General features: G+C 36.9%; 1 protein-coding gene across 5 annotated transcripts in view; it reads left to right on the top strand.

Annotated features, from left to right (window-relative positions):
- Positions 1 to 13,194, top strand: part of PPP3CC (protein phosphatase 3 catalytic subunit gamma) — a 103,182-nt gene that overhangs the window by 30,974 nt on the left and 59,014 nt on the right. For all 5 annotated transcript variants that reach the window (XM_086703465.1, XM_086703467.1, XM_086703468.1 and 2 more), the window contains exons 2-3: positions 10,300 to 10,497; positions 10,822 to 10,946. In XM_086703465.1, the coding sequence (XP_086559591.1) occupies positions 10,300 to 10,497; positions 10,822 to 10,946 (323 nt within the window). The remainder of the gene's footprint in view (positions 1 to 10,299; positions 10,498 to 10,821; positions 10,947 to 13,194) is intronic.

Below are 13,194 nucleotides of genomic sequence, written 5' to 3'. Positions count from 1 at the left end.
CCCGTCTTGCTATGTGAGTTTTTAAATAATACGGAAAATCATTATTTGAGTTACTTGGCAGTGAAAATAGTTTATTACTTACTGTGCTTCTGCTTTTGAGGAGAGAGGGGAGGGAAAGACAGATATTTTGTTATGTAATTTTCCTTGCAGAGTGTCCAAAATGTAATTTGGATGTGGTCATCAACCATGTCAAGAGAGTTTCTGTTTTAACAATGGGATGAAAAAAATCATTCCAGAAACACCTTTCTGGGACTGGGAAGGAACTGAAATGGAAGTTGTTATGCACACGAGGAGAAGTTTGATCTCAGAGTTGCATAATCTTGAAATCAACCTGGACTTCTGAGTCTAGGGTTCAAAGTAGATAAAAGCTAGACTTGAAAATCTTTAGTACCATGATAGCTTCATTTTAAACTGGGAACTTGCCATTTTATTTTGAATCAAGTATTTTAAAAATGTATACTTTACATGGATAGTTTATTTTTGCATTTTTATCCCTTCTGTTTATTTAGAAGGAAAAAAATCTTGATTTTTTTAAACAACTGGCTAATCAGAAAATATTTAGTTTATGCAACTTCTTTTTTTTTTTTTTTTTTAAATTTTTTTTTCAACGTTTTTATTTATTTTTGGGACAGAGAGACAGAGCATGAACGGGGGAGGGGCAGAGAGAGAGGGAGACACAGAATCGGAAACAGGCTCCAGGCTCTGAGCCATCAGCCCAGAGCCTGACGCGGGGCTCGAACTCACGGACCGCGAGATCGTGACCTGGCTGAAGTCGGACGCTTAACCGACTGCGCCACCCAGGCGCCCCTAGTTTATGCAACTTCTAATATAGCACTCTAAATTATTTTGAAACATTTAGGAATATATCTACTTTAATGTTTTCCCTGTAATAAGTGAATAAATATTCTCATTTGGTAATAGCTTGGAAAATATAGGACAGCCATTTATTTTTTTTCTTATTATTATTAAAAAATTTTTTTAATGTTTATTTATTTTTGAGAGAGAGCGAGAGAGAGAGCACGAGTAGGGCTCAAACTCATGAACTGTGAGATTGTGATCTAAGCCAAAGTTGGATGCTTAACCAACTGAGCCACCTAGGTGCCGCCCCTCTTCTTATTTTTTAAACATGCCACTACATGAATTTTTTAAAATTATTTTTTATGTTTATTTTTTTGAGAGAGAGAGAATCCCAAGCAGGCTCTGAGCTGTCAGCAGAGAGCCTGATGTGGGGCTTGATCCCATAAACCACGAGATCATGACCTGGGCCAAAAGCAAGAGTCAGACGCTTAACAGACTGAGCCACCCAGGCACCCCTTAAACATTCTTACCACAAATCAACAGGCTGTACATCTTAAACTTACACATTGTTATATGTTAATTGTGTCAACGAAGCTGGGGGAGAAAGGTCGCTTCAGTTGCTGTAAAAGGCCAAGAATAGAGAAGTGGAAAAAGAGACCAGTTAGAAAACTGTTGCAGTAATCTGGAAGACACAGTCATGGCTAGACTAAGGTGGTAGTGATGGATGTGTTAAAAATTATTGAATCCAGAGTTTATTTTATTAGGGAATATTTATTCAAAGCAATTAAAACTGCTGCCTCAAAAAAATATACACCTTGGAAAACCTCCCCCCACTTTCAAAAGACAGAAACTCAGTGTGACTGCATCTGCTTGGAACTCCTGCCTACACTGTACTCCCAACATAAATGAGGGCTAGCTGGAGACTTTCTGAATTTAAAGTATATTTTAAAGGTAGAATCAGCTAGGGGTGCCTGGCTGGCTCAGTTGATAGAGATCAGGTAGGGCATGTGACTTTTTAAAAAATTTTTTTAAACATTTATTTATTTTTGAGAGAGAGAGAGGGAGAGAGATCAAACAAGATGGGAGGGGCAGAGAGAGAGGGAGACACAGAATCTGAAGCAGGCGCCAGGCTCCGAGCTGTCAGCACAGAGCCCCATGAGGGATTTGAACCCACAAACCGCTAGATCATGACCTGAGCCTAAGTCGGGTGCTTAACTGACTGAGCCATCCCGGCATGGCATGTGACTCTTGATCTCAGGGTAATGAGTTCAAACTGCATGTTGGGCACAGAGCTTACTTTAAAAAAGGAAAAAAAAGAGAGGCACCTGGGTGGCTCAGTTGGTTGTGTCTGACTTCAGCCCAGGTCATGATCTTAACAGTTTGAGAGTTCAAGCCCCACATTGGGCTCACTGCTGTCATTCCAGAGCCTACTTCGGATCCTCTGTCCCCCCTCTCACAGCCCCTCCCCTGCTTGTGCTCTTCCAAAAATAAACATTAAAAAAAAAAAAAAAAGAGCTAGTCTTGCTGATAAATTGGGATTTGGGGAGAACTGGGGAAGTCAGGATTAAGGGAAGATCCCACAGGTTTTTGGCCTAAGCACCTGGGTTTAACGATGTTTCCATATATTTAGATGGAAAAGATTAGAGGCAGTCTGGGAAATTATAAGTTTAATTTTAGACATGTTATTTTTTTTCTAGTTTTATTGAAAAATAATTGGCATACATCACTGTATAAGTTTAAAGCATATAGCATGATGGTTTGATTTAGATATACAGTAAAACATTGGATTTTGAGTAACTTGTTCTGTGAGTGTTCTACAAAGCGAGTAAACATTTCTAATAAATTTTAACTTGATAAAGTAGCAGTGTCTTGCATAATGAGTAGTACGTGACACTCAATATCACATGATCACAACTGGGCCAATGGTTTTTGAAATTTGCTTTGATATATGAGTGCTTTGGATTACAAGCATGTTTTTGAAACAAATTATGCTCATAAACCAAGGTTTCACTGTATTTTGAAATGATTACCACAGTAAGTTTGGCTAACACCCATCTTTTCATATACATACAATAAAAAGAAAAAAAAGGAAAAAAATTTCTCCTTGTGATTAGAACTCTTAGGATTTACTCAACAACTGTTCTGTCATATAGCAGTATTAGCTGTGGTTATCATGTTGTATATTATATCCCTAGTACTTTTTTACCTTATACAGGAAGTTTATATCTTTTGATTATAGTCCTCCATTTTCACCTCCCTTGCCCCAGCCACTACCTCTGGCAACCACAAGTCTGTTCTTTTTTTCTGTGAGTTTTGTTTTGATTTGAATCCACATATAAGTGAGATCATACAGTATTTGTCTTTCTCTGTCTGATTTATTTCATTTAGCAAAGTCCTTCAAGGTCCATACATGTTGTCACAAATAGTAGGACTTCCTCATATTTTATGGCTGAATAATATTCTGGTGTGTGTGTGTGTGTGTGTGTGTGTGTGTGTGTGTGTGTGTGTATCACAAGTTCTTTATCATTCATCCATCAGTCCACTTTTTTGTTGTTTCCATGACATGTTAAATTTTAAATGCTTATTAAACCTCCAAGCAGATATTAAATAGGCTGTTGGATTTAAGAGTCAAAGGAGAATTTAGGCTAATCATTTTTTAGAAGTTTTATGATGAAATCCTTGGCTGTATTTGTAAAAACAACTCTATGATCATGCTGTAAATTGTATTATGAAATGAAACATTTTCATAATTCTTAGTTTCGTATTTAAAGATAAAATGCCAAATTGTTTTCCCCCACAGTTTACTGTGTATGTTTATTTTATGTGGATACACTTTAAGTGGCCTTTCTTAGTACCAGTCATCTTTGAATAACAAGTACCTCCTCTACTCTTCAAAAAAAAGAAAAATACTGTAGTTTTATTACCCATGAATTACTACATTTCTGGATAAGTGATGTTTCGGTTCACATTTTTTTTTTTTAACTGTGTAGTGGTGTTTTGAGACCCTTCAACCCTCTGTTAAGTCTCCTTTCTCATTGGTAAGGGTTGTAGTTTATAAAATAACAGACCTATATTAAAGATGAAGGGACTGCTCTCCCCCCCCAAATTAGGATATAATATAACCAGTAAAGCAGTAAGTAACTTGAGCGCTGACACTAGTGACATTTTGGTTCTTTCATTTAAAAATGCTTACTTCAGGGGTGCCTGGGTGGCTCAGTTGGTTAAGCTTCTGATTTCAGTTTGTAAGTTCGAGACCTGAGTCAGGCTCTGTGCTGACAGCTCAGAGCCTGAAGCCTGCTTTGGATTCTGTGTCTCCCTCTCTCTCTGCCCCTCTCCCCACTCGCACTCTGTCTCTCTCTCTCTCTCTCTCTCTGTCTCTCTCTCTCTCAAAAATAAATAAACATTAAAAAAAATAAAAATAGAGTTTTAAAATTTCACTCGAGAACTTATTTTATTTTTAAGTTTATTTATTTTGAGAGAGAGAGAGTGAGCACGAGTGGAGGAGGGGCAGAGGGAGAGGGAGAATCCCAAGCAGATTCTGCACTGTCACTAGGAGCCCAACTCAGTCTCATGAACCATGAGATCATGACCTGAGCTGAGATCAAGAGTCAGATGCTTAACCGACTGAGCCAGCCAGAAGCCCTTAAAAATAGGGTTTTAAAATTTAATTGGAAAATTCCTGCTATTTCCTATCATGACCAAACTTAGCTAGATTCCCTTTAGTCCCTTTAGTCTTCTCAGGAAGTCTTCCCATTCTTCTATGAATCAACCTCAACTATATTGTGTATACAACTATCTAATAAAGGAAGGAAGTTGTAATTTAGGGCTTCTAAACATAGCTAGGAGTAACTTGAGAGGGGATAGGACCCACTCCTTTAAAGTTGAAGATTCTTTTCTTTTGATTTGAAGGAAATTGAATTTATTTGCCCTTACCTAAAAACTTAGGATTCTTCTGGAACTTTCTGTTATGTATGTTGTCTCAAGCCAATCTTAATTCCTCTTAGTGTTCCTGGATCAGCTGTGTCCCATTTCTCTTAGCTGGGCATAATCCCCTTGATCCATTTCAACCTTGCTTTTGCTTTCATTTAATTAGGTGACTTGTTTACTTGTTTTAAGTAAATTGCAACTAGAGACTTTGAAAGAAAGAAAAAATATCTTTCTAACTTTTTTTCTCGGAAGTTCTTTAGGTTGCTTATCTCTTTCATAACTTATATGATACATAAGAAAAATGGTTTCCTATTTTGTAAACTGTTACCTGATTGCAACAATAATGGAGGAAAATTATTTTTATTAGTAGGTATAATACTACTGGTAGAAGTCAAGTAATATTTTGTGGATCTCTTGTCTCTGGAGCTACCTCTATATATAATACCTTTTTTGTCAATTCCAATATATTTGATTTTGTATTTCATTTTATTTTTAGTTTGTTAACCAATTTCAATTATTTACAAAGTGGGGACTAAAAACAAGCTGGCTTCTTATGGGGTTCATTTCAAATTGGGGAAGGGCAGATTGGCTAGCTAGAAATTGAGAGTAAGAGTTTGAAAACCGAAAAAGGTAAACTAGGTATGAAAAGGGGAATGATTAAATGTGGTATCTTCCATTTGTTTTTCTGGATCAAGATTTCATAGGACTGAGGGTTCTCTGAAGTCACAAACAAGTGATTAAGTATATCTCTTGATTGAACCTCATGTAAGTTTCTCTAAAGAAAGTTTCTCTAAGACTTCCACTCTTAAGGGCACGTGGATGGCTCAGTCAGTTAAGTGTCTGACTCTTGATTTAGGCTCAGATCATGATCCCATGGCTCATGGGATCAAGCTCAGAGTCGGGCCTTATTCTGACTATGGATTCTGTCTCTCCCTTTCTCTTTGCCCTTCTCCCGCTCATGCCTGCATGCATATACAAATTCTCTTTTGCTCTCCCTGAAAATAAATACACTTAAAAAAAAAAGATATACTCTTAGTTTGGGCAACTTTTCCACCTTTTTATGATAAGTATTTCAACCATATTGGAACAGTAGAGTGAATAGTATTATGAACTTCCAAGTAAACATCATCCAGCCTCACTAGTTATTATTGACTCCTTACCAGTTTTTTTTTCATCTGTACCCCTGCTTATTCCCTGTCCTCTCACTGTTGTGAAGCAGATTCCAAATAGCATATAATTTCATCTGAAAATATTTCAGTAAGAATCTCTAAACTATAAAGGATTTTTGTTGTTAAACACAACCATATTGCCATTACATTTTAGTAAAAATTTAAGTAAGTCTGTTTAGGACTTACCTTTCACTCCGTCTTAAAGACTCACCAGATAAATAAATAAAAGATTCGTCATAATATCTTATACAAATTAACACAAATTAAACTGATTTATCTTTCAAATTGGAATACTTGTGAGAGTGAAAGGGGGTGCTATTAACAGTTATGCTAGGACAGCAGTGGAAATCTAGGACTGTCCTGATTAAACTCGGATATATGTGGTCCTCTCTTTCAAAGTAATATTTGCTGTTTGGATAGCTACATTTTTTCAATAAGCTTTGAATTGCCTAAATCAGTCAAGTTGTAGCTAGGAGCATGATGAAACTTACCATAGAATTTTCAAGTCTAAAAATTAAAAAAAATTTTTTTAAATGTTTTTATTTATTTTTGAGACAGACAGAGACAGAGCATGAGCAGGGGAGGGGGCAGAGAGAGAGGGAGACACAGAATCCGAAGCAGGCTCCAGGCTCTCATCTGTCAGCACAGAGCCCGACACGGGGCTCGAACTCACAGACCGTGAGATCATGACCTGAACAGAAGTCGGATGCTCAACCGACTGAGCCACCCAGGCGCCCCTCAAGTCTAAAATTTTTATAGTGCCTGTAGATTTCAACTTGTTTTTTTTTTCTTTTTAAGTTTTTTATTATTTAAGTAATCTCAATGGGGGGTTCAAACTCACAACCCTAAAATCAAGAGTTGCATGCTCCTGTGACTGAGCCAGCCAGGCACCCCTCAACTTAGTTCTCTCTCTTTTTTTTGAGAGGTTTTATTTTTTAATTTTTATTAAGCATTTTTTTCTTAATGTTTATTTTTTTTAATTTGAACTTATTTGATTGATTGATTGATTGTGATTTTTTAATATGAAATTTATTGTCAAATTGGTTTCCATACCACACCCAGTGCTCATCCCAACAGGTGCCCTCCTCAGTACCCATCACCCACCCTCCCCTTCCTCCCACCCCCCATCAACCCTCAGTTTGTTCTCAGTTTTTTTAAGAGTCTCTTATGGTTTGGCTCCCTCCCTCTCTAACTTTTTTTTTTCGTTCCCCTCCCCCATGGTCTTCTGTTAAGTTTCTCAGGATCCACCTAAGAGTGAAAACACTTGGTATCTGTCTTTCTCTGTATGACTTATTTCACTTAGCGTAACACTCTCCAGTTCCACCCATGTTGCTACAAAAGGCCATATTTCATTCTTTCTCATTGCCACATAGTATTCCGTTGTGTATATAAACCACAATTTCTTTATCCATTCATCAATGGATGGCTTAATATTTATTTTTGAGAGAGAGAGGCAGACACAGAATCCTAAATAGGCTTCAGGCTTGAACCCATGAGCTGTGAGATCATGACCTGAGCCAAAGTCAGACACTTAACCAACTGAGCCACCTAGGCACCCCTAGAGATTTTATTTTTAAGTAACCTCTACACCCAGCATGGGGCTTCAACTCAAAACCCTGAGATCAAGAACCACACACGCCACAGACTCGGCCATCCAGGTGCCCTCAACTTGGTTCTTTTTTTTTTTTTTTAAGTTTATTTATTTATTTTGAAAGAGAGAAAGCACAAACAGGGAAGGCTCAGAGAGAGGGAGAGACAGAATCCCAAGCAGGCTCTGCCCCATCAGCACAGATCCCAATGTGGGCTCAAACTCATGAACTGTGAGATCATGACCTGAGCTGAGATTAAGAGTCAGTTGCTTAACTGACTGAGCCACCCAGGCACCCCTCAACTTGGTTCTTCTTTTTTCTAGGTTTTTTAAATGTTCATTTTTGAGAGAGAGAGAGAGAGAGAGAGAGAGAGAGAATATGCATGTGAGGGAGGGGCAGAGAGAGAGGGGAGACAGAAGAAGATCTCAAGTAGGCTCTCTCTGCCCTGTCAGCACAGAGCCCAGTGTAGGTGGGCTTGGACTCAGGAACTGTGAGATCATGACCTGAGCCAAAGTTGAATGCTTTAACTGACTGAGCCACCCAAGTGCCCCAACTTGGGTTTTTTTTTTTGTTTTTGTTTTTTTCCAATTTCTTCACATCCTTTCCAATACTTTTTATTTTCTGTTCTGTTTTTGTGTTTTTCTTATAATCATTCTACTTGGTATGAAATGGTATCTCATTGTGGTTTTAATCTGCATTTCCCTGATGATTAGGGATGTTAAAGATCTTTTATTGACTTATTGACTGTTCATGTATCTTCTTTTTTTAATGTTTTTTTCTTTCTAAAATTAATTTATTTTTTACAGTTTACATCTAAGTTAGCATATGGTGCAATAATGATTTCAGGAGTAGATTCCTTAATGCCCCTTACCCATTTAGCCCATCCCGCCTCCCACAACCCATCCAGCAACCCTCTGTTTGTTCTCTATATTTAAGAGTCTCTTATATTTTGTCCCCCTCCCTGTTTTTATATTATTTTTGCTTCCCCTAACTTGGTTCTTAATGACACTTTCATAAAAGTAGAAGTGGAACCATCAGGCATAAACCACAAATTAAAATGAACCCCTTGTTTAAATGTATAGTTTATAGGCTTGTGGATATTAGATCATAGAGAATTAGAATACATTATACAGTAGATTAGGTAAATGAAATGATGGTCAAGTTTAAAATGTCAAAGGTTTTTTCTGTTAAAGTTGGTAATTCACCATGATATTAGATTAACTTTATACCCAGCATAAACTGAAATTAGTTTTTAGCATTTTCAGATTAGAAAACACAACTAGACCTTCTTTATCTATTCTTCTCAAGTTTATGCTGTGTTACTATAGCAAGTAATTCTCAGAAACAGCTCCATCCAGTTAGTGTTTGCTTATTATCAGTAATATTTTAAGCAACTACCTTTTTTTTTTTTTTTTTTTTTAAATTTTTTTTTTCAGCGTTTATTTATTTTTGGGACAGAGAGAGACAGAGCATGAACGGGGGAGGGGCAGAGAGAGGGAGACACAGAATCGGAAACAGGCTCCAGGCTCTGAGCCATCAGCCCAGAGCCTGACGCGGGGCTCGAACTCACGGACCGCGAGATCGTGACCTGGCTGAAGTCGGACGCTTAACCGACTGCGCCACCCAGGCGCCCCTTAAGCAACTACCTTTTAAAAAAATTTTTTTAATATTTATTTATTTTTGATTTTATTTTTTATTTTTTAAAATTTACATCCAAATTAGCATATAGTACAACAGTGATTTCAGGAATAGATTCCTTAGTGCCCCTTACCCATTTAGCCCATCTCCCCTCCCACAACCCCTCCAGTAACCCTCAGTTTGTTCTCCATATTTATGAGTCTCTTCTGTTTTGTCCCCCTCCCTGTTTTTATATTATTTTTGCTTCCCTTCCCTTATGTTCATCTGTTTTGTATCTTAAATTCCTCACATGAGTGAAGTCATATGATATTTGTCTTTCTCTGACTGACTAATTTTGCTTAGCAGAATACCCTCCAGTTCCATCCAATTAGTTGCAAATTGCAAGATTCCATTCTTTTTGATTGCCGAGTAATACTCCATTGTGTATATATATCACTTCTTCTTTATCCATTCATCCATCGATGGACATTTGGGCTCTTTCCATTCTTTGGCTATTGTTGATGGTGCTGCTATAAACATGGGGGTGCATGTGTCCCTTCGAAACAGCACCCTGTATCCTTTGGATAAATGCCTAGTAGTTCAATTGCTGGGTCGTAGGGTAGTTCTATTTTTAGTTTTTTTGAGGAACCTCCGTACTGTTTTCCAGAATGTCTGCACCAGCTTGCATTCCCATTAAGCAGCTACCTTTTAACAATAAGGTATATATCTATGATTGCCCCGATCAGGAGCTGAAGTCAGACTTTTAAAACACAATTCCATTAGGCCAGTTCTTTGGAAAAATAAATACCCTTTAGTGTTGAAATTTCTTTCTTTTCATTTTCTTTAACCACAGTTTCGGTTTTAATACTTTTTCTATAAGTAAAAGATAACTCATATCATCTAGTTCTTTATTTTTTAGTTTATTTTCTGAATCAGCTTCAAGTCTTTGACGTTTATATGTAAAACAGTATAATTCATACATCCACACACTGACTTCGACTTTGTGGCCTTTTTAAAAATTAGAATTGATCTTCTGTAACATATAGTATCTTAGATTTTTTTCCCCCACATGGTTCTGTTGCTGTGGATTTGAAATCATGGTGATGTATTATGTTTAATTTGTTACATTAAAAAAAAAAAATGGGTTCACAGTTCTTTATGCATTTAAGTATTTTGAATTACTTTTCCTCTCTTTCTAGCTGTCCCCTTTCCTCCAACCCAACGGCTTACTTTGAAGGAAGTATTTGAGAATGGGAAACCTAAAATTGATATCTTAAGAAACCATTTGGTGAAGGAAGGGCGACTGGAAGAGGAAGTAGCCTTAAAGATAATCAATGATGGGGCTGCTATCCTGAGACAAGAGAAGACTATGATAGAACTAGATTCTCCAATCACAGGTATGAGAAATATTTGGGTGGCACTTAGATTTGAGCTTATTTGAAAAATTATTACAAATAACCAACTAAAATGTGTGATAATTTTTCTAGGAATTATGAGGTAGTCTTAGGATTGTTTGTTGTTTATTGAAGAAATACAACTTAAAATATCTCATATTTCCTATAGGACTATTCAGTATTGATAGATTGACTACAATTATAAAACAGCCCAGTCAAAAGCTAAAGTGATTTCAGTTAAAAGTTAAACTGTGATCTTATTGATGTACTGTCCTTTCTCTTCTAAGACATCATTTTTCACCTCACCTTATGCCCTTTTTTTCCTAGTGTGTGGTGACATTCATGGACAATTCTTTGACTTGATGAAGTTGTTCGAAGTTGGAGGATCACCTACTAACACACGCTACCTCTTTCTGGGTGACTATGTGGACAGAGGCTATTTCAGTATAGAGGTAAAAATTAAATTGGATACGTGGGAACTTTCATTACCTTTTTTTAGAACTTTGCTTTCTACTCTTCGGTAGAAGAAATTAAAATGAGAACACTGGCAGAACTTATAAACCTTGTTACTTTTAGTAATTAAGGTGTTAGAAAAATGTTTTCACTGGTGTAAGAAAGTTCTATTCCTTCTTGTAGCTTCTATATGTGGTAGACATATAGAAGGGGCTATATTAAACCCAGCTTTGCAGGTAAGTCAAATGTTTACCAACCTTTCCTCTTTGAAGATAGTGCACAGGCTGTATATAAATGGCATAAATTGCTATTCACCCTAAACAGGGTTTGGATTAGCAGACACTAATTCTAAAACCACAAGCTGGTGGGCTGTAATTTACTCTTAGATTAACTTCCGATGCTAAACCACCAGGCACTTAGTTTACTGTAGGAATAATTTTTGATACTGTTATGCATAGTAAGCACTAATAAATGTTCATTGAATAAAAAATGTTTAAAATTAATGAAGTTAATGGAAACTCAAAATTTTTTTCATGTATTTTGAAAACTGAATGAAGAGAAAAAAATGATTGGAATTAAAGTATAAGCTGTTGTGTATAAAAAATAAAACTATTTTAGAACATCATGCAAAGACTTGAGTACAGTGGTACCATATTCATATTTAATATCAATTGATTTAGCTGTACATGCTTTGCAAATAAAAGGCAAGTAACGTTTGAAATAGTACAGGTAATTGAATTTATAATGTGCCCAAGAATAAGCATGAGATGAGAAATTGAGTCCGCTTGCTGTTCTTGTAGTCTTTAGTCCTGCCTCTCCCTCATAGTGTGACGGTCTCAGTGTATTTAGTGTGTTTCTAGTGGTTAAAGGTTTATTTGTGCAGCATCACTCCTAAATCCAAGTCAACTATCTCACCTAGTGCTTAAAGAAGCAGTGGTTATTCTAAAGCTGGAAGAAACTCTTTAGTTAAATAGATGTGTCTATTCATGAATCAGTGAAGTTCAGAGTTATGTGCCAGTGCCCCAAATTAATTTAGTGCCATCTGTGAGGACAAAGGTTAATGGTAGAAGCTAAGAAAATTATCTTCTTGCCCCGCTGCTCAGTAAATTCCCAAGGTCTCCAAGTAGGTACCTGGGATGAGTGGAGATGATACCTGCAGACTGTATCATTGAAATGCTTCTCTATTCCAGGTATCCTAAGTGTCCATTGATAGGGACACCTGGGTCGCTCAGTTAATTGTCTGACTTCAGCTCAGGTCATGACCTCACGGTTCATGAGTTTGAGCCCTGAGTCAGGCTCTGTGCTAACAGCCTGGAGCCTGCTTTGGATTCTGTGTCTCCCTCTCTGCCTCTCCCCTGCTCATGCTCTGTCTCTCTCTCTCTCAAAAATAAACATGAAAAAAAGTTTTTAATTAAAAAATTGTCCATTGATAGATGAATAAATAAGATGTAATAAATATATATAATGGATATAATATAATAGAAAATTACTCAGACATAAAAGAGAATGAAGTGTTGCCATTTGCAACAACATGGATGGACCTAGAGGATATTATGCTAAGAGAAATAAGTCCAAGAAAGACAGATACTTATGATTTCACTCAGGTAAGGAATCTATAAAACAAAACAAGTGAACAAACAAAACAGAAGCAGACTTATTTATAAACACCAAGAACAAACTGGTGGTTGCCAGAGGAGAGGGGAGTAGGAAGTCAGGATATAGGTAGAGGGGATTAAGAGGTACAGACTTCCAGTTATAAAATAAATAAGTCATGGATGAAATGTACATCACAGGGAATATAGTCAAAATACTGTAATAACGTCATATGGTGACGGTGATAACTATCCTTATTGTGGTGAGCATTGCATAATATATAGGATTGTTGAATCACTATGTTGTACACCAAGAACTAATATTGTATGTCAACTGTAGTTCAATAAATAAATAAAATAAAAAGGGAAGCAAACATAGTCTAAAAAGGAAAAGCTTTCTAATTCCTATTCACATCATGTTTCAAGAGACAATCAAAAATATGGATGTTTGAAAGACACATTGAATGTTTACTTCTTTGGGTATTGATTAGCATGAAGAGGTTTTATCTATCTATCTATCTATCTATCTATCTATCTATTTTTGAGAGAAGAGAGAGCCAGTGAGCGAGGGTCAGAGAGAATTCCACGAGTTGCAGAGAGAGAGGGAGAGAGAGTACGGAGCCCAGAGCTGGGCTCAAGCTCACCCAGAGCAGGG

This window comes from Puma concolor, chromosome B1 (genome assembly GCF_028749965.1).
Source record: "Puma concolor isolate L17-30 chromosome B1, mPumCon1.1.hap2, whole genome shotgun sequence".
Classification (NCBI taxonomy): domain Eukaryota; kingdom Metazoa; phylum Chordata; class Mammalia; order Carnivora; family Felidae; genus Puma; species Puma concolor.
Note: the sequence above shows the minus strand (reverse complement) of the source record. Positions and strands in the feature narration are given on the sequence as shown.